This window comes from Pogoniulus pusillus, chromosome 1, assembly GCF_015220805.1.
Source record: "Pogoniulus pusillus isolate bPogPus1 chromosome 1, bPogPus1.pri, whole genome shotgun sequence".
Classification (NCBI taxonomy): Eukaryota; Metazoa; Chordata; class Aves; order Piciformes; family Lybiidae; genus Pogoniulus; species Pogoniulus pusillus.
In genome coordinates, this window is record NC_087264.1 from 27,680,472 (window position 1) to 27,706,868 (window position 26,397).

Genomic DNA, 26,397 nt, shown 5'->3' on the forward strand with positions numbered 1-26,397 from the left:
CCTGCGGCTAGAGGCTGCGTTGGCAGGAACGCGGCGTGCCCCGGCCGCCGTGTCTAGGTTGGAGCGGCCCTTCGCCGGGGAGGACGCGTCCTGCTCGTTAATTCCGCCTGTAACACGAGGCGCTGTGCCGCGCTCTTCGTAACGGGCACAGGCTCAAAGGGAACGCTGGTTATGCAGGGGCCCATTTTCCCGGGGGCATCGAGGAGGACTGGGACTGCGGTCCTCTGGTCGCCGGGGGCCGAAGAGGTTTAGCGTAGCGGAGTCGGCAGCTTGCCCCAGGGATCCCGGCTTCTCGCTTCCGACCAGGCTCCGGCTGTGTCCTCAACGCGTTGCCGCGATAAGTCCTGTCGTGTGCTCCTCCTAGTGCGGGTAGTTCTGGGGGGGTTTACGAGTCGGAAGGATTGTGACGATGGGGTGCCTTCAGGGAGGCCCTAGGGTCCGTGTGTTTGTTTACCGGTCTTGGTTAAGCAGGTGAAATTGAAGCAGGCACCGAGCCCCTCAACCTGGAGCTACGGCTTTAGGGCAGTGGCTTGACGTCTCCTGGCGGGCACTGCCTGCAAGTCGGTCGGGCTGCTGTGCTGCCAAGGAGCTAGGGCGTAAAGCCTTCAAAGAAAAGGAGATACGCGACTTAGGCGGACAAAGGATCTCGTTGTACTGACAGGCCTAAGGCTTCTGCTCGGACTTCTAGTTCTGGATCATTTTGTTCTTAAATTCTTAATTTAGGTTTGATAATATGCTGACCTTCTCAAGTCTTTAAAAGCCTGCAGTGTCAATGACGTAATTTTGTTGGATTTTATTGCTATTCCTGTGGAATATATATGCGAGGGGTGAGATGAATGCTTTTCATGTAATACACGCCAGGCAATGTGACTGCAGAAATTTGATCCCCCTTTTAGTGGATGTTCAGCTCTGCAATGGTGCTAAAACCAGCCTACTGTATCTCTGAACAATTAAACTTACTAGAAAATAGACCAGAAGAAACCCTGTTGAGGAAATTTGTGCCTCTGTAAAGAATATGCTACTTATTTGCAGCCTTAAGCACTTTCTTCGATTTGGCTGAGGCTTCTAGGCATGCCGTATTCCTTTGGATTCGGGAAGTGTTCAGCTTGCTTGTTGGATCAATTTATAGGACACTGGTCAGATTTATGCACGGCTTTTTTGTTTGAAGACATACTGCAATATTTGGCTTATGTGTTGTTTTGATTTCTCTCCAGGCAGACAAATTGTTGAAAGCGCTGAAGGAGCACTTAAATGGAATAAAACAGGAGAATGAACACATGGTAATAGAAGATAAAGCATCCATTTTCTTAGAGAGATAGAGCTGTCTTTGTTACTAGTAGAGCCGGGCATGTGCTGAAGGTTGTTCTTCACCATGATAGCAACTCTAACATGACTGTTCTTAATAGCTCCTTTAATTTAGTCCACTCAGGTATTGATAGAAACAGATGTTCTGGTATAAGCTTTGAAGTGGTCTCTATCGCCCAAAGCTGTTTTTCTTTCAGCCGCCCAAATAGCAGTGTGTTTTGCAGCACCAGTCCACACTTTTTCTCTGAGCACTACATAGCATTTAATTTTCACCAAACAAATGTTTCATTCTTACCTGTTTATCTCCAGATGCCAGTCAGTACCACATACGACTGATTTAATGACTTTGCATGCCTGATACTACAGTGAGGCAACTATGATATTTCATTTATTCATCTCTTTATATTTTGATTTTTTTAACACTTTAAAATAACTTTTCTGTAAGATGAATTTTTTTTCTGCTGAATATGACAATGTTTTTTGTGGTTTTGATAGGGAGTAAATTGGTATCTACTTTTTCTAAAATAGATCTCCCTTTAAAATCTCTCAAGGTCTGAGGAACTGGTGTAATCCTTGCCAGTTTGTTTTTAATTTTAACAAGTAGGGCAGAGGCTATGATTGCTTAGCAAAGGTATTCCACAGCAATCTACAACTCTGGAAGGGGCACATCATCATCAGATAGAACATACTCAGCTTTTTATAATCTTGCTGAAATGCCAAATAATGAAACAACAGTAGGACTTCTTTTTAAAGTCTTCAGGCAATGAGCTTTGATGTTCATGGAGATCTGGATATTGCCAGTTTCTTGATTACTATGCTACTAATTACATGCTACTGGTTTTCATTTGTCTGGAACACTTTTTCCGGTGATAAAATTAAGACTGTCTCTTTGGAGCATCTAATTTATGCTTGTGTCAGATATGTTCCAAATGACTGTGTTTTTCTGCTTCAGGACTCTGAGAAAAGTGCACCTGCTACAAATGAATCAGACAAACTGGGCAATCAGGAGGAAATTATGCTTGATTCAATGTCTTTTGTTACAAAAAAACGTGGTAAAGAAAAGAGAACAACCAGAAAGAAGAGGAACTGTAATGATGAAACTAATACAAATGAAGAAAACACCGGGCTTTCTGATGGCAAAGAGGTGATTTTACGTGGCTTGTTTTTGTGTGTTGGCTGCCTTGTATTTCCCCAAGCATAATTTAAACACCCTTGTTTGAGTGGGTTTTTTTCTACCCCCATTCAGCAGGTGGTACAGATTTTTAATATACAAATGTGCTTGTATGCAAACGTTCTGGTAGCAGGTTTCTGTGCTTTGTAGCACTGGTTTTCATCTGTCCTGAACGTTCCAGAATAAGCAGGCATTACTTGAAGGAAACAAATTTGTCTAAGAATTAGACTATTCCAAAGCCTATCCGAATGTAAGGTAGCTTTCATTCATTGATTGTAGTACTGTCAGTATTAGGCTAGTTTCAGAATTCATCTAGAATAAGGCTGTTTTCCCTTTTATATAGGAAAAAAAACTCAGAAATTGGATGATTAACTAAGCCTGGCACTTTTTTAATTCCCACACCTCTCAGTGGGTTCTTTATTGGTGGGTTGTATGACTGAGGGAGGGGAGGTTTCAAGGTGAGATGGAGCAGAATTGTTTTTCTTTAGAATTATATGGAACTAGTGGGTGAACTAGTGTGAAAGCCTTGTACTGATGAGGAGTGTTTGGTTACTGTTAGAAAACTGTGCAGTAAGCAAAGCTACAAGAGTAAAAAGTAACAGACAGTGAGTTTATTTTTGCTTCAGATAATTAGCTTTTGTCAGTAAAGGCAATTTTATATTGAAATGTTACATCTGTGCAAGTAAAAGCTTCCTAATATAGATCTGTTTGTGAAATAATAGGTTAGGTATTTCACAGGTTAGGTCAGGTTGGACTTCAGAAAATCTTTTGCTCAATCAAAACAAGGTAAACCCTGAGGTTAGACTGCAGCACTCAAGTCTTTTACCTAATCTGATACTGAAAAGCTCAGAATGGAGGCTACACAGCCTTCTCTGGGTTCTCAGCACAGTGGTCTTTGTATCCAGTTGCAATCCAGTTATTTTAATGAAGCATGTTTGTACTGCAGAAATGTTCCGAAATGAAAGAAAATGAAATGCCTGAGCAAGAAAAGAGACAAAATGAGGAACCGGTAACTAAAAAGAGAGCTGTCGAAAGCCCAGGGATGGGTACTGGTCAGCAAGAACAACCAGAGATGACTTCTACTAAAGGTAGTGGAAATGAATCTAAGTAGAAATATGTACTGCTTAAAATGCATTTTGTTCATCTTACTGTGTCCACAAAGATTTTTGTGGCATGTCTGGTGATCAGTAACTCGTTTGGGGACACCAGAAGAAAGGAATATTGCTGGTTTTGACTTTGTAACTCTGGACCTAATGTTTGTTGAGGAAGAAATTCTTGAAAATCTTGAGGGTATTTTGAATCATGCACCTTGTTTAGGACTGGTGCTTTATGGAATGGCCCTGAGATGCTACTTAGCTTCTTTTTAAAAGTGGCAAGAAATGAATAGCTTACTTCCTTCCTCAAGCTTCACTTTTCCTTCAGATGTGCAGGTTTTGTCATCTTCTTCCCCAGAGTAAAATTAGCAAGAAAGGACAGAATTCTTTATCTAATGAACTAATTTCTCCCCCACTCCTTTGTGCATGCATGAAGAAATGACTATCTGCCCAATCTGATAATTTATTGGTATTGTGGGTCTGTCAGATAAGATACACACCAGTATTTGCCCCTGTTAGACTAAGCTTGTGTACTCCTTGAGCTGTGTTATGGATATTCTGTAGAACTGACCAGAACATTCTTACGGGAGACCATCTGTAACTTTGGAACTGATGTGGAAAAGGAATTATTTTCAATTGTCTCTTAAAAAGTGGAAGCAGTAGAATATGTAGAGGATACTTTGGCTGTGACAGAAGTCATCCTGACAACTGTCCTGTAACTGTAATTGGAGGTATTCATACTGCTTTCTGTATTTTTTTTGTTTTGTTTATTGCTTTTCCTGTAATTTCAGAGCTGTGTGACAGAAGACTTCTATCTGTATTTAGTGTTGAAAAGTTGATTTTCCCCCCCTCAACAATTATACAATTATTTTCAACAACCCCTCCGTTATTTGCTTCTAGTGAGAGTGTTTTTTCATACTCTGAGGTCATTCACGCTTCCTTTAAAGGGGGTATAAATGAACAGAAACACAGAAGTTTTGCCATCTGTTAAGCAAGTAGTGAAGTTGTTTTGAAGTCTTTACCTGTTTTGTTTTTTTTTAAATTTAAAATAAAATTAATCACTAAAAATGAACATGACCTTAATACTGTGAGCAGAAATGACAAAAAAGAGCTCAGTCTCTGCACTACAAAGCAGTGGCAGAAAAGCTGCCTAAATGGTATTTCTCAGTTATCAACATTTGAAGCAGGCTAGCTTATTAATCAGATCAAGACTTGCCAACTTGAAGTTGGTTTTGCTTACCACAAGGATAATTCTCTTGTTAACTTCCCCTGTAACATACGTTCCTATCAAAAGATGATAACCTGGTATGACTGTGGGATTCATGCTGAGCTTGTATGTTGTCAAGATGCTGTTACTGACGTGCCATTTAAAGGCTTTGTGAGACACTTGGGACCTATCTATTTCAGCTGATGTTTTAACTTCTTAAAACACAAGGCCAATCTGGTAAGGTGTGTCTTGGAATGAATACATTTTTAAAGGGTTGTGATAACGTTAAGTAATCTCCCAGGAGTTTTAATGATTTTGTCTAATCTTACTGTACTAGGCAATGCTTATCCTGCAAGAGGGAAAATCCCTTTATATGTAGGCCGTGCATCTAGGACTGGGAAAACAGGAATGAAAGCTACTACACCAAGTAAGAAAATCTACCATCTCTAGAAATAATTGTGCTGTTTGTGTGTGAAGGGAACCTTCATGTAATTTATTACAGTCCAAATTTCTGCTTATATTTGAGGAAAAGAACTTCCTCTCCTTAAAACACAAGCAAACAGAAAATGTTCACGAGAGTTACATTTTAAGGTGTATCTTTCACCTTGTCAAGTCATAGTGACTCGTATGTTATGAAATGGGTTTATCAAACACTTTGTCTCTTGGGTGTAATACTTAACCTTTGTGGTTTTCCAAACAACAAGCTGGAAGTTGTGCTGTAACTCTTGCTTGTGTAGTTTTCACTTAAAAATTGCTGCCCTTGTGCAGTGTTGCTGTGGATAGCCCATTTTCATCACTTAATAAAATACATCCAGTTTTTAACTGAAGGTATTTCTTTTTAACTATAGGACTTGGGGCTGGACCTAATTTTATTTTAAAATGTCCTTTCCAACCTGAGCCATTCTATGATTGTTATTTCCCAGAGCATGCACCCAAAAAAATGGCTCTGTAGCTGGTGAAACAGATTCTATTTTGCACTGTTTGATTACCTATGTAGACAGTCTTTGGTTAGAGAGATGTGGTGTATTGTCTTTGAGACTATATTGATTGGTGTGGCAAGATGCTCTTACTAAGTAGCAAACTTATCTAATAAGCTGCTAGGGATGTGACCCTTCTTATTTTTGGAACTCTGTAGACTTCAAAAAATTGCACGAGGCTCACTTTAAGAAGATGGAATCTATTGCTGATTACGTTGAGAGGAAAAAAAAAATTATTGAAAACTGCAGCAATTCTCTTGGTGAAGTCAAGGTAAGTGATAATGCAGGAAGAGATCCACATTCATCTATTTCCAGAGCCTCTTTGTGTCCTGTAGACTCAGAGCAGTCAGTAGCTGATCATGTGTGTATATGCAGTGGAATGTTGTCATCAGTGAAGTTGAGCTGCAGTGCTAGATAACCAGTTATGTGTAGTTATATACCAATAACTTCTATGGTTCTGTAAGCTTTTTATATTAGCAGGGTATGGTTATAGTTATAAGGAATCAACAGCTTGGTATGTTTATAGTTATAAGGAGTTGACAACTTGTCAGCTTTGAGTAAAAATAATTATGTTGCAATTCTGTGAAGGATTTCCGGGAGCTTTTATTTACCACCCTGAACTGCTGCAGATCTTATCCTAGGAGATGGGTTATTTGTCAGAGCAGGAATTTAGTATTAAGCTCCTCCTTTGTGCCTTACAGAACCATTGTCCAGTGATTATGTGGAGCTTTCTTTTAAAACATAAATATTTTTACTTTGTTCTATGACCTAAATTCTCAGCTCTTGTGTTTCTTGCCTGCATGGGTGAAAGCTGTAGCTATAGGGGTGAAAGACATAGCTATAGGGTCTCCTTCAGAGTGTAGCAGACCTTACGAAAGCAACAGTAAAGTATCAATGGATAAATGAACAGATTTGTTCTGGGACACATCAGTAACACAAACTCCTCAACAGGACCTTTCTCTTCTATGGCATACATTGTACCACTGTATACTTAAGACAAATTATTTCCGGCAGGTGCTGGCCAAAAGATCAAATTACTTAAGAGCATCAGAAAAAGGCACTCCACTGAACAACCCAAAGGTATGTGGTTTTCAGACTGGTTTAACAATTAAACTGTTTAAATTACATTTTAAAGGGAAGAAAGGGAAACGCTGCACGCTTCTGATTCACTGTATATTCTTCCTTTCCTCTTAGCTGCTCTTCTGATCCATTTTTAGCAGCATGCTAACTCCTGACTTGCTTTTCCCTAGAAACAAACCAGTGGCAAAACATTTTTATTCAGCCCAAATCCAGGAAGAGGCAAACTCTCCACCACCTGCACTCCTAGCAACATCTGCCGCTCACCACGCAGCAACCTGAACACTGCCAGCCGCAGTATTTTATCCAAGAAGTCGACGTTTCAGCCTTCTGTCCTTTCAACATCGAAAATGAATGTCAGGTAAAAACAACAAACCAACACTACCAGTGAGCAATATGAGACCATACACAGGAAATAATCAATGCTGACTGTCATCTGAATACATTCTCTACTCCAGACATGAACTAAATCAGACTAATCCTTGTTGTTAGCTTTCAGCACAGCTGAATGGCTACTTTAAGCCTTACTGTGCTGCTGCTTCTTGATTCTTCATTTTTGTCTCATAGTAGAGGAATCCTACACATTTTTCAGCTTATGTTTTCCTCAACCAGCTAAGACAAATTACTTTTCTCTTTCTGTGTTAAGTTTCCCATTTCAGCAGGCAATCCAATAGTCTGTATATCTGAATTTAACCTATCTTTGAGATTACTGAAACAGAACTGTATGCAGTATTCCAGGTGAGTCACACAATGGACTCAACATTTGAGGGTGGGTTTTTTTGGGCAACTCTTTCCCCTTTCTCCACCACCACCCTCTGATGTCACAGCAGGGGCTCATTTTGTGCTTGACTGCTACAAGCAGATTGTTTCTAGCAGATTGGAGCCAAGTTGAAAGTTGTCAGAAATTGCTAAATGAATGAGCTCATGCTCAGTGCCATTAAATCTCATTTCTTCTTTAAACCATTACACATTTCATTACTCCTACACAGTAACTCTCTATTGTGTTAACATTCCACGAACTTCTGCTATGCATAAGTTTTATTGGCTTATTACTGTTTTTTTTTTTCTAAAGTATTTTTGTTAAGCCTTTTAAAATAATTACTTAAAAGGTCAGTCTGTGTGATACTCCACTGGTAAATGCCCTTTCATTCAGTTTTCGGTTGAAGTCCTTGTCTACTTTTGGTTTGTTTTTTTGTTGTTTTTTAACTGTTGTACTAATCCCAGCTTCATTCAGTGTACTAAACTTCCCACAGTGACTGAAGCTCAGATGTAGACATTCTGTAATTTACCCTGTCTTTCCCCTGCTAACAGTACCTGATGAATCTTGGGTCTCAGCTGTGGTACTGGTCAGAATTTTGGTAATCTTCACTTCAGCTGTTGAATACTGAGACTAGAGCTGCTGGGACTTTTTGGTCCTGAATAGTGTGTTGGGATTAAGTCAGTGCCACTTCTAATTGCATCTATGAACAAGTGATTACAGGACTTTTTGAGTGCAGTTATTCTGCAGTTGAAGAGTCCTTGAAAAATCAAGCTCAGAATCTTGCTGACTTTGTTTCCACTTGAAATATGCTGCCTTTGATTTCAGTAGAATGCAACAAATGAAAACAGTGTTCATCCTGCTTCTGGTGTCCTGTTGGATGACCTCTTTGTCTTCACTGCAGGCTTGCTTTCTTATTTAGCTATATGTACACCAAACAACACTTGCAGAATTTGCTTGCATTCTATTTGTGCAGAGAGGTCCTGAGGTGGATCCTGCAAGTTCCACTTCATCCATAAACTTCTTAGCCCTCAAAGCTCAGCTTCCTTCAACATTAGCTCATTTTGTGTATCTTGTAGATCTTCAGCTTATTCTCAGTATACTTTTGATAAGAGCATTACTTCATGCAAGTTGTGTTTTACTACAGAATCCAAATCTGAAGTAAAACACATCAGTGAGTGAATAATCTGCTAGCTTATTGCTTCCTAATATATTTTGTCTCCAAACAAATCAGTTCTTTGAAATTCCTAATAATACTTAACTGCTGGTGATGATGGCTCATAGCTTGAAAACTTCTAGCAAAGGATTTTTGGTGCAATTTACGCATAAGCTGCAAACACCTCATACACAGCAAAACTTTCTACCCATAAGACAAGTAGGACACAAATCTTTCTGTGTTCTGTCACATTCCTGATGTTCCTTGGAGATGACTTCGCTTTTTTATTGTTGTATTTCTGATTCAGGTTCTCAGAGGCCACAAAAGATAATGAGCACAAGCGCTCTCTCACCAAGACCCCATCTAGGATGTCTCCATTCCTAGAGATCTGCACACCCGACAGCCAGAAGAGATGCCAAACTATAAATCAGCAAAGCAACAAGGGAAATGCAAGAAATAAGGAGCAGGCTGCATCAAAGGGTAAAGTGGCTGGTAAAACTTTTTTTTTCTTTCAGATTAAGACTTGTCCTCTTGAATTATTATACCAAATTTTGTAACCTGATGTCATAGATCCAGAATCTAATTTCATTCTCTAATCCCTCACCAATTCTTTAGAAACAGCAGGAATTTATTTTGTTTCCTTGGGTATCTCGTGTGTCACTAAAATTGATTAGGAGGAAGTTCTTCACAGAGAGAGTGATTTCCCACTGGAATGGGCTGCCCAGGGAGGTGGTGGAGGCACCGTCCCTGGAGGTCTTCAAGAAAAGACTGTATGAGGCACTTAGTGCCATGGTCTAGTTGACTGGATAGTGCTGGGGGATAGGTTGGACTGGATGATCTTGGAGGTCTCTTCCAACCTGGTTGATTCTATGATAAAGAGAGTAATGAGCTACCTACAGAAAATGGGACAGAAAACCACCTAGACCAGTAAGGACTACATAGGAAAAGATTCAGGTACAGGAAGAACCCTAAGAGGAATCCTCTGCTTTCTCAGGTTATCTCCTCCTAGTGGGATTTGTGTGCATCACGCTTCTAGCTGTGTTTTAGGACAACCTATTAGCAGCCTCAGCAGCCCTGATTAACTCAAGAACTAAACTTTTGTAAGAAGGAGCAGAAGTCTTCTGATTATTGACAGTCTGCACCAGCATAGCTCTATCTAACCATTGATCTATCACAGATGCATTAGCATACGTCAGCAACTCAGAATTGCCTGTCTGCTGTGTGGCAATATTGATGTTTTTATGGGAAAAGAAAAATTGAGTTGCTGATTTGAAGCAGAGGAATGCTTGTGAAAAACCACTTGAATCTAGAGACTAGGAAACACAATCTGTTAGGGAGGTCTAGAACTAAGAGTGGAGCTATATATTATTGCATAGCATAACTGGAGCAAAAGGGCTAACGCTCTACATCTCTCTTTCTCTCCAGACACAAAAAGTCCCCATTTCAAGTGAGCTGCATTTGTTCATTTCTGTCTCTAGAGGTAGTAGATGATAGCACTTAATGGCTTTTTGGTCTTGATTGTTGTATAGTGGTCTGCACAGGAACTTTCCAACTTGCTAGGTACAGTGATGCTCTTGCTACCATAATTAAGTAAGGTATCTTGATGCCTTTTGTAGTTGTCACCCCCTTCAAGTTCTCGGCTCACTCTGCAGAACCCACAAGCACAAAGAAGACATTCGATCTCAAAGCAAGCCTATCAAGGCCGCTTCGGTATCAGCCACACAAAGGTACTGTGATCCTGTTCTGCTTGTGGCATGCCCCTTACACTCAACTGCTCATAAGTAAGGCATTGGCACAAAGCTTGCAGTCTCTTTTCATGTCCCTTTCCTTCTGGATTGCCACAGTCTGATGATCGATGTTAAATTTCTATTTTTATATACTTCCTATTGAAGAGTAATTCTTCATGAGCAAAAGTCCATAAATAGAAGAATAAACATCCCTAAATTCTACTGAATAATGTATAAACAGGAAATGCAAAGCATTTGGTTAGTGCTACTTGTAAGTACAGTTAGTACTTACAGAAGGTAATATCTCGTAGAGAATGGGCTGGCGAAATTCGTTATACAGATGAAGAGGCATTTCATCTTAGAAGTCAACTAGCTAGCATAAAATTAATAAGAGGTTGAGCACACAATTACTAAGCTAGTAAATCAATAATCTCTCTCTTTGCCCCTAACTTGTAGGACGACTAAAACCCTGGGGAGAAAGTAAAGAAAACACTGCCCTGAACAAGTCTGTCAATAATACCTCCTCGCGTCAGAAGGATTACAAACAGCCGCGTCTCCAAACAAGGTTATTACACCATTAGCTCTTTATGAATAGTCTTACTTAATATGGTGACTCCTTTGTCCTTTTATGACTTAAATATGCAGTTCTGGAAACAATAGTTTTATATTTAAGCAATTTTTGCCCGCAATGGTCTGTCTGGTGTTAAGGTGGCCAACAAAAAGGGGCAGCTCTGAATCCAATAGACTTTTATCCAGCAAAGCTATCAGTAGTAGTGTCTGATTTGCCTTCCTCTTGGAAGAAGCTGTTAATACTGACATGTTGCCTTGAATGTTAGACCTGCAAGTCCAAAATGGTAGCATGTTCTCTGCCCACAGCAAATGCAGCTTGCTGGTTAAATAGATGTTAATCCTTGGGCAGCTTCAGATTCCTTTGGTTGCTTATCTGCTTATTTAATATAGCTTGACATAGTCTTTCTTCTTCTCCCCCCTCAGGGAGGAAAGGCGTGAGAAGCACGAGGAACAGAGGAAAAAGAAAAAGGCTCAGGTTCTTGGCAACCGCAGAGGACTATCTGTGGCTTAGGAGGAGTATCTAAGAAATCACTGTAAATACTGTTGCTGCCATGTAAATATTTTGCTGTTGTGTGTGGTTCAGGTCATTATTAACTAGTGGAATCCAGAGAGTGTTTGATGAGACCGTGTAATGCATGAGTGTAGTGTTTTGGCAATCAACTTCAACATGAACTTTTAGGAGCTTAGAACTATCTAACTGTTTTCATTTAACTGAAAGAAGTTAAAGGAGAAAGTAAGTGGGGGAAAAATGATGCTCAAGAAGCCAGAACGCATTTGTGACCCTGCTTTGGATTGCAGGCTTCAAAACATTCCACTGGTGAATTACAGCAGTTGGAGATGTCTGCTTGCCCCCTTCTCCAGATCACTCCTTAAATTGTGTGACAATAGTTGCAGCAGTTACTCAGCATTTCTGATTGCATGCCTGTGAGGTAGTAGGGAACTTCCACGCTCTCTGGAAACAAAAAGCATAATAGAGTTGTAAAATACCCTATTTTTAACAAGTCAAATTGAAAGTGGCCTTTACAGATTGCCGACTGGATGCTTTCAACAGTTGTTTTTTTCCTTTCTATGGCAAATAACAGATGGTAACAAAATTCTTCTGCTTTTCCTCTCTGCTTAAAAGAGGTGCCTGGGGCACATTCAATACCTTAGATTTAAAAGCTGTTACTGTTACTTTAAAAAAATCCCTAGAAAAGCTGTCTGGATTTGTTATGGATGGAACTGGAAGGTAGCTTAGCAGTTGTTGTTTCAGATAGGATTTTGAGCAAAAAATTCTTGCAGTGAATTTAGTGTCCTATCAAATATATGTTGAAATGTCAAGAACAAGCAGTTTGGTGTTTTTATAAACTTGGGGGGAGAAAATAAATCTTTTGTTTGTATCCTATTTATCACTGGTTGTATCACCTAGTATGCCTCCTTAATGGAGCACTAGCTTTACTCACACTTGTATTTACTACTTGGCATCCACTTCTGTGATTTTTTTTTTTTTTTTTTCCCCTTACTGCTCAGCCTGCCTACTACTTCATGAAAGTATGTGTGTATGTTCTGGTATCTTCAGAGACAATCATCACCCCTCTTTTGCTCTTAAGCCACTTAATGCTTTGCAGAAGAAGAATGATAGTATAAGACACTGCTTCAGTGCCTTATTGCAGCCTCTTCCATCTCAAATGTAGGTTTGTTCAGAGTTTAAGCAAGGTCACTAAGACTGTGACTTCATACCATACAGGAGACCCAAACTGATTACACACATCAGAAATGTGATCAGATCTACCCTGTACTGGTGCTTGTCAAGCTGAGCTATGCCTCCTCAGGCAGCAGTGATGGGGGTTTCCTCCCACCCATCCTTGGAGTATTCTGTTCAGCAACCTTAGATCTCAATCTGCATAGCGCTGTCATCCCCAGCTCTAAACAGTCAAGCCCATTGCTCAGCTACTGTTTCATTCTTGGCAGTGGCAGCTTTTTCTTTTTTTAGTTCTTCCAAGGAGCCAAAGCTAAAGGTGCCTGCCTTTTCCACTTCTGGTGCTGCTCTGTAACTTTCATTGTCTGAGTCACACTTAAGCACCACCCCTCAGGGTATTAATTCTTTTTGCAGTGTAAGACTAGCTGAGGTGAGTGTCTTATAACTGGCTACAAGCTGTATAATGTAGAAAATTAAATTCTTGTACAAAAAAGAACTGCAACAAGCTTGTTAAATACTTTTATTTCTGTAAAGGTCAGAACAGAGGCAAAAACTTACCCAGGCACAGTACTTTATAAGACTGCCTCACAATCCTCAGGTTCCATTTCAGTCCCTGTATGTACAATCTTCAAGATTCTCTATCTGGCAGCTCAACAACGCCAACAGTGTCAGTCTTAGGTTACTGCAGTTAGCACTTCACACTCTTGTCTTTTTAACGTTTACATTGAGTCTTCAACGTGTTCCAAGTTAAATGTTTTGTTACAGTGAACAGATCATCTGAAGCACAAGTCCCAGCTTAGACTTTAGGGTACAGTTCATAAGCAAATTCTTCTGTATGAGCTCTATCGTTCAGCAGGCCAATAAAATCTATCTCCAGCTGGAATGGGCCATCTACTTTATCTCCGATGGTGAATCCAAGGGTACAAATCTAATTAAAAGGCACATAAATTAGAACAGTACTTGCAGTGCTACAATCAGATGCTAAAACGTGAAGTGGTTTACAAACACTTCATGGGCATTTACTTTAAACAAACACTAGTTTCAAGTGCAGCAGCACCACATTTTCCATGCAGACCCTGGGGGAAACTACTTCACAGGTGCCTCTGATGTTTGAGCTCTTAAAAAATGGCCTGAGACTTTTCATAAAGTCTGTTAACAATTCTTTCATGAGCAGGAAACAACAATGTAATTCTAGGTCAAGTCAGACACCTGGTGTATTGTGGAAGTACAACAGCCAGACATTTTTTAATGCATGGAACTTTGTTACTCAGTTTTAAGGCAAGGTTCTCAGGCACTGTTTTTCCCACCTGGAGTAACATTCTTAAGTAGAAGAAAACATTCCTTTTTCCTTTCCCCCAGTGTTTCCCCTCCTCCACTATTATAATTGATGAAAAAATATTCCAACTAAAAAATTTTCCATGGGAACCTTTGCAGCTCGGGCATTCTCCCCATCAGCCTGCCACTAAGCAGAGCCCTCAGTGTCACCAGTTCTCTGATCAAGCTGGGTCATCTGTAACAGTGACTGGTGATTGTTAAACCCTAGCTGCCATCAAGCCCTGCTATACATGCAGGGGAAATGGTGCCTAGGATGCCTCAGGTGAAGTTGAATAACTGAAGACTGAGGCTAGGTATTTATTGCAAATATGTTAAATAAAGCATAGGGCAGAGCTAAAGAAATTAGGTGCGCTGACATTCCTCTCTGATCACTGATGTTTTAAATGCTGGATCTTCCCCAGCAGCAAGCTCTACAATTGGTCCCCCAAGAGGCTTTTAAAGCTCCATTGTTTTTGTTCATACTATTCGAGATCACTATGGGAGTGACCTAAACTTTGAATAATCTGCTCCCTTAAAGCCCTCGGTACATTAGCCACGGTGACTAATGCAAACTCAGGTTATGGGCCTTTTATTTTCTCCTGATATATATATATATATATATGTATGTTTTCCTTTTGACTTTCATTGCATATTAAGCTGCTCCTGGTTGCATACAAGAGGATCACTGAAAATGCAAAACTAAAAGCAAGCCACTTATTTTTCCAACATGTCCCCTAAGAGCCTAAGACAGCCTCAGTTTACTGCTCATCATATCAAGGTCATTGCCCTAGTACATTGTCAAATAAAAATCTATGCTATGGTATCCCTGACAGTCTTCTGTCATGAAGAAAGTTTACAATATTTACCATTACTGTTGGTAATGCCATGCCAAGTGGCATTTTAGAATTTATTTTCTTTATCACTTTTTGAAGAGTGATCAAAAAAATCCTTTTTTGGAAAGGCAGAGTTGTGAGTTATTTTTTACATCTCTCAGAAATGTTTTCAGAGTTCCTTTGAAGTAAACTGGCAATGCTATCACAGAGTAGGGTAATTTAAATGCACAGGCAAGCACAGAAGTCTTTTATAACAAGAAAAGACCCTTCAATTTAAATTCACAAAGAATGTGTGAATTACCTATATCCTGACAATATAATCCTAAAGGAAATTTCAAACAGCTCAAGCCCCATAGAAAACTTGCCTTGTCCAACCAGATTGGATGCTGGCTATCCTGGACTCTTCCTCGACTGGACAGAAAGAATTTGGAGAATGGAATCTGACAGAAACAAAACAAAACCACACTTCAGTGTCTGTCACCAGTGCACTGGGCGCAAGAAAGAGGAGGGATTGCAGTAAAAGATAGGAAACAGGAGGGTTGTCTGGTGGGAATGAAAGGAAAACATGCCAGCCAGTGATGACACAACCTCCTGACTCCTCACCTGTGCAGCAATGGCTGCTCCCATAAGACTGGACAGCAGTGCTATGATGCACCTAAAGGGAGTTGATAGGGATGTGCAAACCTCCTTACTGCTATCATCTGTAAACTACAAACGTTCCCCAGGTTTCATCAGAAAAGAGACCAAACTCCCACTGTTTATTATTGTGCCTCAGACTCAAAGGCCACAGATGATACCCCACCCCATACCTCTGTGTCTCTGTCTCTAGCAGGTCAACAAGTTAAACAAATCCTATCTCAGGGTATGAATCCTGCACCATTCGCACCCATTACAGACAAAATGATTGCGGCAGAGAATGGTCCTGACAACACCTACTAAGCTTCAGTTGCTGTATCCATTCTGTTAATCCAGTAATGGGCAAGAGCAGGCATCAAGGTGAAAGTATAGTGAATCAAATATACAACTGAGTGTGTCCCCTCCCACAATCCAGTGATTTATGATTTCTGGGAACTCCCCAGCTATATCTATTGTAGAAATGTTATTGAAGGGACATCCACAGCAATAAACTGTTAAAAGCAACTCCCCTTCCACAAAGCCAGGACCCCAGGACAGCCCCATTAGTTTGGCAGACTGATTAATTCACCTTTATTTCCTCCCAGTATGGACCTCCTCGGGTGAACATGAAGTAGTTGTAGAGGTCATCCTTTTGATGAGAGAAGTAAGGGTCTGTATAAATGTTTACCATCCATGGTCTGCCATCGCCACGAACACGTAAGTACAGACTGTTGAAGTTTGACCAGTCATAATACTTCCTCCTAGCAAAAGATCCCTACAAATTATTAATAAGAACAATTATTCCTCCTTAATAAAGGGAAGCTTCCATTACGAAGAACACAGCACTACTGCTTTGACCACTGCCCTCATTATTATGTCAATATCCACTGTAACACAGTGAAAACCAGGTTATGCTTTCATCATAGTAGTTGCTGATCTCACTGAATTTCTTTCAATGTTCTACCAGAAACCACAAATTGCAGCATTAGCACTATAAGGTCTCGCACTGTAATTAAAACCCATGATCTCACAGTTATCAGAAATCAGACCTCCTTCCTAGGGCCAAATTCCCCACAACACTGCAGTGATGGATCAGTAGCTATACAGTTCATTAAAGTTAATGTGGTTCATTAAGATTCATGTGCTATGATCAGTACTAGATTATTCAGAGGTGATTACAAGAACGTGAAGAAGTGGAATAATTAATCTCCTGTGATATCTTCCCTTGCTGAAGACTGACATCAGTACTGGAAGCATTTAATGTTTTCCATCACTTTTTGTCATTAACTGCACAATGACATGGACTGCAAACACATCTAATTCTTGAGCACGTTTTTTCCCCAGAGATCTTAAAAGTCCTGGTGTGGAGATCTGCACATAGGCAGACACAAGAGTTGTCAGACAGTTACACTGAGGTCACTCAGAGCAATGTGGGGTGAGGATCAGAGCTATTCTTGGCCAGAATTGCTTAAATCAAGTGGAAATTTGCATAAAAATTCAGAGCTTACTCTTTATTTTACAGTTGCCTGTCAACTGCCCTTCTACCAACACATCTTACAGGTAATAGGATGAGTATATCAGTACATTTATACAAGGCCTGTGGCTTCCTCATTTTACAGTTTTGCCAGTTTTGAGCTCCTAAATCAAGAAGAGCCTTGCTATTTATGTTGTCACCCTCTGATTTCAGACTGCATTATACAGAAGGACTGGTACACTCCACTACTTTGGAGTTAGGAGATGAAAGTTGTAGTCACATCTGCACAAGTCCACAGCAGTCCTGAGAATTTAGCTTAGGTAAGACTCAACTTGCTGTTCCACTGCTCTGACACAGTGCCACCATTTTAATCAGCGTTCATCTGCCTCTCATTTGCCTGCTGGTTTTGCTCCCTCATATTCTCCGCTCTCTAAGTTTCTGATTCAGAAAAGGTTTTAGCTGTGTACTGTGCCAAATCACAAACAACAGGATGGTCCAAAAAAAGTTAAGCATTTTATGCTTTGAGTCAAGATGTTCCTCTGCTTTTAAAGGGGCTTAAAAATAAGGAATGAAGCCAGCAATATTAATACATTTGTTTCTTCTCAATTTTGCTTAGTTCTGAGCTACAGGAAGAGTCAGGCCTTTAAAAGGCACACATTTAAAAGTATTGTTTTCCATTCCTGTGAAAAAAAGGATGAGTTCATTCATCTAAACTAAGTTTGATGAATAGACCAAGTTAAAGCCTAAAAAAATTGTTCTTATGACACATGCAGTTAAATTTTGCTACTGGAATGGGCTGCCCAGGGAGTCACCATCCCTGGGGCTGTTCAAGGCAAGATTGGATGTGGTGCCATGGTCTAGCCTTGAGAATTGTGGTAAAGGGTTGGACTTGATGATCTATGAGGTCTCTTCCAACCTTGTTGATACTGTGATTTTAATCATACCAGGTTTGTATATAAAAGTTCATTACAGACCCTTTAATTGCACAAAGGCTGCAAACAGGGCTGTCTTAATGAGGAGATTGTCTGTTGTACATTAGTAAGTGATCAAACATATATGACTCCTTTTCTAAGAAAGGAAAACAAAAACTGAGGGAAAGTTTAAATTCCTTCCTCAGGCTAAAGGATGCAGCAGCAGTTACATCCCTGAAGGAATACCCAATACTCCTGAAAGTGAATAGTTTCAATCAGAGTAAACAGTCCACTTGTCACTGGGATTACACAAACACACTCTCTGATGAAGCCACAGAAGCTGTGCAGACATCAAGCCGTACTTACCACCAAGGGTTTAGCTCTCATACTACAGTATCCACTGTATTTTGTTTCCCCATCACGAGGCACTTCCGTATTGAGGGTTCCATACAACAGAGCAGCCTGATTATTCCTACCCAGTTTAAGGTAAACTTCACTTTTCCCTCCAATCTCTACATCAGAGGAAACAACCCATTTATTTAAATCTTCTTGGCTCCGAAATTCCCACACCACCCGTGTCTGTTCCAGCAGGTACTCGTTCAATGGACGGCCTCCAGGTCCTACTATGTGTTCTTTGGTCTCATCCTTCAGCAAGCTTAGCTGAGTCTTAAAGAACTCAAAGCTCTTCTTAAAACTCAAGTCAACATTTTTCCAAGATGGTTTCTTCTCAGGCTGTGACCCTGGCCTCCTGTAGCTGCTGTACAGTTTTGACATGGAATCTCTGAGGAGAGGTCCAATTAAAGGGTACAAGAAGTTGTGCCTGCAGCATTTGCCACATAAGGAAGCACTGTTCAGCAATGCAGTAGTCAGAGCCATACTGGTAAGCTTGAATAATTCACTACCAGTAAGACAATTAATGGGTTTTAAAATAATTTAACAACAAAACTAGTATCCAGCACTATCTTACTTCAGTTACCGTAGTTTATCTCCACCTTCAATGAAAAAGAGAAAAAGATTTTTAAAATTATATGTAGGATGCTTGTAAAACTGTGTGACTTTTAAGCCAAATACCAACTTGTTTACTTAAGCATTTCCATCCCCCTCCTGTGATGTGAAATACCCATCGAAATAAGTAAAACTAAACAAGAGTCTTTACATAAAACTGAAAATAGAAATTTAAAAAGCAGGTTTTGTTTATCTCTTTTACTGTAAGCAGTTATAGGTATTACAAGTAACACCACCCAAACAATCTCAAGGAGGAGGTGGTTTCTAAAATATGTCACCTATCTAACCACAAAGCATTATTCCCCCACAAGAAAACCACAGTTCCATGATAGGTAGAACTTGCTGCCATATGGACCAGAACAACAGCTTCATCTGACAGCTACAATCACACTTCGCAGAAACAAAGTCCTACTGCTGCCACACTATATGCTTCCTCCATACATCATCCTGTCCTTTGCCACCACAACATCTCTGGTTTAAGATTATAGGGAGGTTTGCAAAGGCCAAAGAACTAACAAGAAAGACTGCAATTTAAGATTTTTTTTAAATACAGCTTTGGAAGAAATCTGAAGAATCGTCTCTTTTCTTGCCTCTGCATCACTGTTGGTAGGAACAGTTAAGATTGTGTTGCTGTTCTCTAGTTCATAAGGGAGTTTTAATGTTCAAAGCTCTTCAGAGAGGCTACTATGTATGACTCATAAAATAGTCTCTTGGTTTGTTGGAGTTTTTTGTTTGTTTCTTCAACAATACATCCTAAAATGATGTCAAATCAGTTCATCTTCTCTGAGCTTTTAAGAATTGTGTCAGTCACTCCACATACATTCCTCATACAGAAGCACAGAAGCATTTTGGTTGAAGAGAGCTTTAAGATAAAGTCCAGCCAAGTCTTACAACCAAGTCCAACCTAGGTCACCACTAAACCATATCTCTTAGCGCTACATCTGCCCATCTTTTAAATACCTCCAGGAACTGTCATTCAAGCACTTCCCTGAGCAGCCTGTTCCAAGGCTTGACAACGCTTTCGGTGAAGAAACGCCTAACGTCCAAATTAAACCTTCCCTGGCACAACCTGAGGCTCTTTTGTCTTACCCTAACCTTGTTCCTTAGGAGAACAGCCTGATCCGCACTTCGCTGCGTTTCAGGTAACTGCGGAAAGTGAGAATGTCTCCCCTCAGCTCCTTTTCTCCAGATAAACATCACATTCCTTCCTATGCGCAAGGTTCTCATATCACGATTAAGCTCCGCACCGTGGGCTAAAACTGCACTGAAGGAACTCACGTTTTCTCGCATCATACACTCAACAAGATAGGAAGCAAGTCCCTCCAAAAGAAACCTCATGCGCGGGGCTTCTATGCCCCCTGACAACCGAGAAGATAAGCATACACCGTGACAGCAACAATGGACTGTGACCCCGTCCATTTCTGGCCCCTGCTGGCAAACCTGCCCCAGCTCAAAACCTAACCGCCAGAGAGGCAAGGTGCCGAAACGCTGCAGCCCGCAGCCGCGCCGAATCCAGCTCAGCACAGCGCAGCCCTCGCTTCCTACAAGTGCCGAGAAGAAGAAAAGAGGAAATTCTAACAAATGTTGGTTTTGTCCAATTTTAGTCCCTACACAACGTTTCACCATCGGCCAGAGCCGATTCACTGCCCTGCAGTTACAAAACCTCCGCTTCTAGCCACGGTCTCCCTTGAGCCTGACCTTACCACCACAGCGAACCGCGCCGCGGTATGGGCACCAGGCCCGGATCCTACCCGCCTTATCCTAGCCCGGAGGGCAGAGGCGAAACCGAGCGCAGAGGCAGGCGGTAGCAGCCCCTCCCCCGCCTAACCGACCGCCTCGACAACCCCCTCCCCAGCTCCCGAAGGCTCCCCAGCGCCGAGGCGACACCTCACCTTCCCGCCCCTACCGGCAGCTCCCATCGCTTCCGGGCACGGCGGGGAAACACGCACCGCACCGCTTAAGTTCCGCTGCCACCGAGCTCCCGCCCTTATCGGCGGCGGAGGCGGTATCTTCCCTGCTCGCCGCGGGAGCGGAAAGGTAGCTTCTTGGTACTGAGCAGTTTATTCGCAAATAGCTCTGAGTTTAACGAGAGGGTGATGGGGGGATATACCTGTTTGTGAGGAACATGTCGAGGGCAGAACGCGAATAAACGCTCATAAGAGTCAGTACCGGCGCCTGGGGGAGGAGAGAGGCGAGGAGGAGGCGGTGGCAGCCAATTCCCGCCGCTACCACCTCCTCCCCACTCCTCTCCCGCTAGGGGCGTGGGCTCCGCCTCTCCTCCCGCCCCGGCGCGGTGCGCATGCGTGGTGCCCTTTGTGTCCCGGGCGGGCGAGCGGCGCGGGGCAGGCCGGGCTGCTGTGAGCGCCGCGCCGCCGCCGTCGGCGCCGGGGCGGGGAAGGGGTGGGGGGGAGAAAAGCCGGCTCCGCCATGGTGAAGAAGCGGAAAGGCCGCGTCCTTATCGACTCCGATACTGAGGATAGCGGTAGCGAGGAGAACCTAGATCAGGTGCGCGGGGCAGGCCCGGCCCGAACGCGGGGCCTGGGATCTCCGGCCCGCGCCAGGGCTCGGCGCCGCCATCCCCTCCCTCGTTCCCTCGCTCTCGCCCGGGGATTTCGCGCCGCCGCCGTCGCTCTCAGCCCGATGAGGGCTCCCCGGGCATCGGTGAAGAGAGCCCGCTGTCCTCCGGCGGGTCCCTGGCCTGCCCCTGGCAGGCGGCCCGCGTTGGCGGGTTTCGAGGGCTGTTTGCAGCGGGGCCCGGTGCTTGCAAGAGGGCGGCGCTCGGCGGGACAGAGGCGATGCTTCTGGGCGATTTGGCCCTGAGGAGGGGGGAATGAGGCCCAGTTGCTGGCAGTCGTCACCCCTTGGGTAGTGGGGGAAGAGGCCATAAGGGGTTGGGCAACTTTTCGGTGCTGCTTTGGCACGCCCGGAGAGCGGAGAAGGAGAGCAGCGTGTCAGGTCCTTGTCTCCCGCCAGCTCGGTGAGCCCCGCGGGGCAGGCGGGCTCCTGAGGCGAGTGTTAACGCGTGCTTAATGCTCCCTCCTCCGTCGGAGCGACTGAGCTGGGGACGCTCCGTTCGTAGGAAACTGTATGGAGTTAGGAGCCGGTAGATGTAACAAGGGAAAGTATTTATTTACCATCAGGACGTCTCTTGGGGTTGCAAGTGCGATGTCTGGTGTGAGCTTAACCGTGTCAAAGCTGCCGAAGGGGCTCTTCGAAGGGAGCCAATTTTGAAGTCTTACACTTTAGCGTAGCAAGTGTCAGTTATATGACTGAAATGGTAAATAAAGGCACTGTAAGTGAAGTGTGTTACAGCATGTTTGGCAGTGCATGTTCCGGGGAGAAGCTTGACTGGTTAAAGATGCTGAAGCCTGCATGTGTGGTGTGGTTTATGTGCAGGACCTTCAGGGTTTTCAATATAAAAGCTGTTGCTATGTTGCAGTTAAAAAAAAAAACAGCAAACCAACAACAAAAAACCCGAACAAACAACACCCCCAACCTTCCCAAACATTCAAAAATAGTTTTGCAGCTTGGAGCCTCAGAAAAATTAAATCAGAGGTTCTGTCAGGCAAAGTTATCAGAGCAGATCATGCCGTTATGTGGTTGATCTTCCATGCCTCGAGAATCTTTATTGCTGCCAACACCTCTCTGCCAGTGCACTGGTTTGGTAGTTTCTTCAGAGCTTGAAAATGGGAGAAGTTGGCTTAGCTGTAGCATAGATCAGGCAATCAGAATGATGATGGTAGGAATAACCACGTAGTTCTGCATCTCTTCCATCATTCACTGGAAGCATGTGTCTGCAGCTGTACCTGGGTAGTAGGTTCTTCCTCCTCCACTGAGCTAATTGTAGGAGCTCCAACAGCAGGGATATAAATGTACGTGCAAGGGTGAACATCAGGCAGCAGGGAGCAATGTTTTTGTGACATGATTTAAGCATGAGCATATACTGAGTGAGGCCCCTGTAAGTTAAATGTTTGACAGCTTCCTGTGGCAATCTAGGCTTGTTGAATCAAAGGAGTAGGAGCCTCTTTAGTAAAGTATCGTGGGAAACAGAACAAGGTTAGAGAGAAGGAAAATTCCTTAGGAAGAAAACCAGTGTTAAATATGTTTATATATCATCCAGGGAGTTGATCTGCGTTAAAGAACTATTTGGAGGCAGTTGTGGGAGAGGAATTATAGAAGCTATTGTGAAAAACATCATGAGGTTCCTGAAGAGAACTGTTAATTGTACAAATGTCCTCTGTCGATATTGCATGCTTCCTTCAGAGAAAGGTTTCTGCAGTGCCTCTCATTTGAGGTAGTAAATTGTAATCCATTTGCTATGGAGATGATCTTCCATTTGTGAAACTAATGCAAACCAGTCTAGTATTGATGTCCCAAGACTGTAGAAGTTGTCATGGCTATATTTCTACTCCCAGCTGAGATTCATCAGCCTCACAGCAATGTTTTAAAGCATAAATTATTTGTCATGGACTACAAAGACAGTAAGGCAGCTTCAGAAATGTTTGTTGTGTGCTGCTCCTCCTGTCATCTGAACAAGCTATGAAGAGCAGATGATGAGATTATTTGAGAACCATTTAATTCTTTTTGCTGTTGTGTGCTGCCTTCTGAAAGTGCTTCCTTTGGAGAACAGCACTACTTAGTTTTGCAAAAGCTGTCTATCCAAAGCTTTAAGTGCATTTAGTGGTGTGTAGGGATGGTGAAAAGGAATTGAACAGGCTGACTAAATATTAATGTGCCATGACATTGTAGTGATGCCTGAAGCACTTCCCTTTTAAAGTGTATAATTATAAACATGCTTTTTACTTAGAAGAAGGGGTGCTGTCTTGGGATACTTGGCTTTTTGGGTTAATGCTACACAAAGTTTTTTGGGTGTTTTTTAATTACTGCCTGATCCAAATAAATCAAATCTGGACATGACTCCAAAAGTAATTTGTCTTACATCATTTATATCAAGAAGTAATGGAGAGTAGGTTTAGACCAGATCTTAACCTACTGGTTAAGTAGGTGGTGGGACTCTGGAATAGACTGCTGTTGAGGTTGTGGCCAGGTGGGATAAGACCTTCATAAGGAGGTTGATTATCTGTAAGGTCCCTTCCAACCTAAAGCCATTCTGTGATTCTTACAGCTTGTCATCCTCATAATCCTTTTGTAGCATCCAGTTTTATTAAAATTGTGTGTGTGCATACACTTGTTTCTGAAACGTTTAAGCAGACTTTGTTCCATAGTGGGGATGTGCTCAGATATCACAGAAGAGGTGCATTTGTGCTGTCCTGGACTGATAAAACTGATGACAACATTTTGAAATAGATGTGTGATTTTTCAAACCATTTTTCAGGAGCTCTTGTCATTGGCCAAGCGGAAACGCAGTGACTCTGAAGAGAAGGAGGCACCTGTGAGCAAACCTACAGCATCTTCAGACTCTGAGACGTCAGACAGTGATGATGAAGTGAGTTTGTCGTGCTATTTATTTATGGGCTATGTCTCTGATTGTGTCTAAGCAGCGAAAGTGTTTACCATACAGTATATTTTGCCTGTTGACCTAATAAAGTGGGGCTGGCTGGCAGTGGAACCCATCAAGGCCAGAGGAAGTGTACTCAGAAATACTTTTTTTTTTTCTTTTAATCAGTATGCTTTGAATTGTAACTGTATACAAAATAGTCCTAATGTCTGCAGAAATGTGATTGGTGATTGCCTATTTAATCCCATGTTCATATGGTCTGGTGACCTGCCTGCTGGTGCTTTTCCTGTATGACGCTTTTGGCTGAGGTAATGGTGAAGCTACTGAAGTTCTGAATTAAGGAAGAGAGATTTTCACTTCTAGAAGAGACCTACCTTCCCTTCTCAGGGAAGAGGTCAGGACAGTTAGTACTGTTTCACAGACGATAAAACTTCTCTTTAGCTAGGATTTTCCAAGAGCACTGCTGTGAACTAGCTTGTCTGATCATTTGAACGGGCAACAGAGTGTGGTTTCTGTTGGTGTTTTTGAAGAAAGAGAGGCAGGGAACAGTTCAGCATTGCCTTGTTGCAGGATTTTGTCAGTACATTGTATAACACTGCATATCTGCTAGATCTGGTTTTATCAGTGGTTCTTGGTACCGTATTCTAGAGCTGGTTTCATCTATAAGCAAAAATTGAAATAGACTTAACAAACCAGAGAAACTGACAAATAGGTCACAGATATTTCAATAAAAGCGCTTTCCTGAAGGCTTAAAAATGTCTTTTGCATGCAGTGTAGTGGGGCCATTCTTCCTAGTTATTCCTAAAAATTTAACAGGTAGCTGTCTGAGGTGGATTTTTTTTTTTCCTGAAAGTACAGAAAGGATTGACAACTTGAATACCAGTAGGAGAGGCCAGTGATAAGCTGCTAACTATTAAGCATTTGGTAGTGTAGCAGAGTTTTTCCAAGAACGTGTGTTTTTGTTTTCTTTCTGAGGCATGTTCAGAATAAATATGCTTGGAACTCTGTTTCAGTCAATCCTTTTCTGAAAATATAAATTTTAAAAAGTGACTCTTGTTTCTAATATATGCTTAAGACATAAGGGGAGAGAAAATTGTGAGTGGAGTAGATATATTTTTTTTATTGAGTTACCAGTGAGTATGTCTCTGTGTTTTGAGATAGACTGGCACACAGTTTATTTATTCTAAGCTGTGTGGAGACCAGCTGCTCTGGGAAAGTAGACTTAAGTGTGGAGAACATATCAATAATAAAGCCTTCTCATCTGTATTAATCTCTGAAAACTGACAGAATAAGTACTATTAAGTGATTTTTAAATGTTGGGGTTTTTTTAGTTTGCGTAACCACAAGTAACTTGCTTGATGTGGCAGTAAATCTCTGAAGGAGTCTGCAGAGACCTTGCAGAGGTGGTAGTATCTTTGTTGCACCAGGTGTATTTGATACTTTTAATCCGTATGTGATTTCGGATTGATACTTTGTTCTTTCTGACCTCCATGCAGCAGGAGGAAAAGATTTAAGAGAAGAGGTAATTAGGACACCTGCTTCTATTCCTGTGCCAGAAATATGCATTTGGAACTGCTACTTGTCACAGTAGAGTGAGACAGGCTGGATTATAACAGTTCCACTTCTGCCACTCAGTCGGTTGTGTGCATCCTAGGTTTGACTCTGTGTCTCCTGATGAACAGCTTTGGTTTTAATCAGTGTTCCTGTGGTTGGTTTAAAGTTTGCACAACCTGGAGGGTTGGAGACAGGATCTGAAAGTTGAAATTGTCTTGCTGGACTTACTGTGAGATGAGGACCTTGAGGAAAAAGCATGGAAATTACCACAGTATCACAGTATCAAGAAGGTTGGAAGAGACCTCGCAGATCATCAAGTCCAACCCTTTACCACAATTGTCAAGGCTAGACCATGGCACCAAGTGCCACATCCAATCTTGCCTTGAACAGCTCCAGGGACGGTGACTCCACCACCTCCCTGGGCAGCCCATTCCAGTAGCCAATGACTCTCTCAGTGAAGAAATTGTTACCTTGAGCAAATGTGCATAATGATGCCTATGTGTTTCCACATAGG

At 42.0% G+C, this 26,397-nt stretch overlaps 3 protein-coding genes across 8 annotated transcripts in view; 2 read left to right on the top strand and 1 right to left on the bottom strand.

Annotated features, from left to right (window-relative positions):
• The window catches only part of NUSAP1 (nucleolar and spindle associated protein 1), a 35,142-nt gene extending 22,717 nt beyond the window's left edge, over nt 1–12,425 (top strand). For 2 of the 3 annotated variants that reach the window (XM_064145910.1, XM_064145895.1), the window contains 11 exons: nt 1,215–1,280; nt 2,258–2,449; nt 3,423–3,564; nt 5,115–5,204; nt 5,913–6,025; nt 6,769–6,834; nt 7,005–7,192; nt 9,052–9,236; nt 10,361–10,471; nt 10,928–11,036; nt 11,465–12,425. In XM_064145910.1, coding sequence (XP_064001980.1) covers nt 1,278–1,280; nt 2,258–2,449; nt 3,423–3,564; nt 5,115–5,204; nt 5,913–6,025; nt 6,769–6,834; nt 7,005–7,192; nt 9,052–9,236; nt 10,361–10,471; nt 10,928–11,036; nt 11,465–11,552 — 1,287 coding nt within the window. In that variant the 5' untranslated portion in view covers nt 1,215–1,277 and the 3' untranslated portion in view covers nt 11,553–12,425. The remainder of the gene's footprint in view (nt 1–1,214; nt 1,281–2,257; nt 2,450–3,422; nt 3,565–5,114; nt 5,205–5,912; nt 6,026–6,768; nt 6,835–7,004; nt 7,193–9,051; nt 9,237–10,360; nt 10,472–10,927; nt 11,037–11,464) is intronic. The other variant, XM_064145901.1, reaches the window with a different exon arrangement.
• An 801-nt stretch (nt 12,426–13,226) lies between these two features.
• Nucleotides 13,227–21,140, bottom strand: NDUFAF1 (NADH:ubiquinone oxidoreductase complex assembly factor 1). Of its 4 annotated transcripts, none has more exons than XM_064145938.1 (5): nt 20,982–21,140; nt 18,233–18,858; nt 16,071–16,256; nt 15,232–15,306; nt 13,227–13,647 (listed from the first exon to the last, which is right to left on the bottom strand). In XM_064145938.1, exons 2-5 carry the CDS (start codon nt 18,740–18,742, stop codon nt 13,516–13,518), a joined length of 903 nt encoding a protein of 300 aa, XP_064002008.1. In that variant the 5' UTR covers nt 18,743–18,858; nt 20,982–21,140; the 3' UTR covers nt 13,227–13,515. The 4 variants fall into 4 exon arrangements, with proteins under 4 accessions (XP_064002008.1, XP_064002015.1, XP_064002031.1 ...); XM_064145945.1 differs by lacking the exon at nt 20,982–21,140 and adding an exon at nt 20,764–20,913; XM_064145961.1 differs by lacking the exon at nt 20,982–21,140 and adding an exon at nt 20,623–20,709.
• A 15-nt stretch (nt 21,141–21,155) lies between these two features.
• RTF1 (RTF1 homolog, Paf1/RNA polymerase II complex component) overlaps nt 21,156–26,397 on the top strand; it is a 34,772-nt gene continuing 29,530 nt past the window's right edge. The window contains 3 exon segments of the mRNA XM_064145883.1: nt 21,156–21,248; nt 21,251–21,376; nt 24,207–24,317. Of these exon segments, the coding sequence (XP_064001953.1) occupies nt 21,171–21,248; nt 21,251–21,376; nt 24,207–24,317 (315 nt within the window). The 5' untranslated portion in view covers nt 21,156–21,170.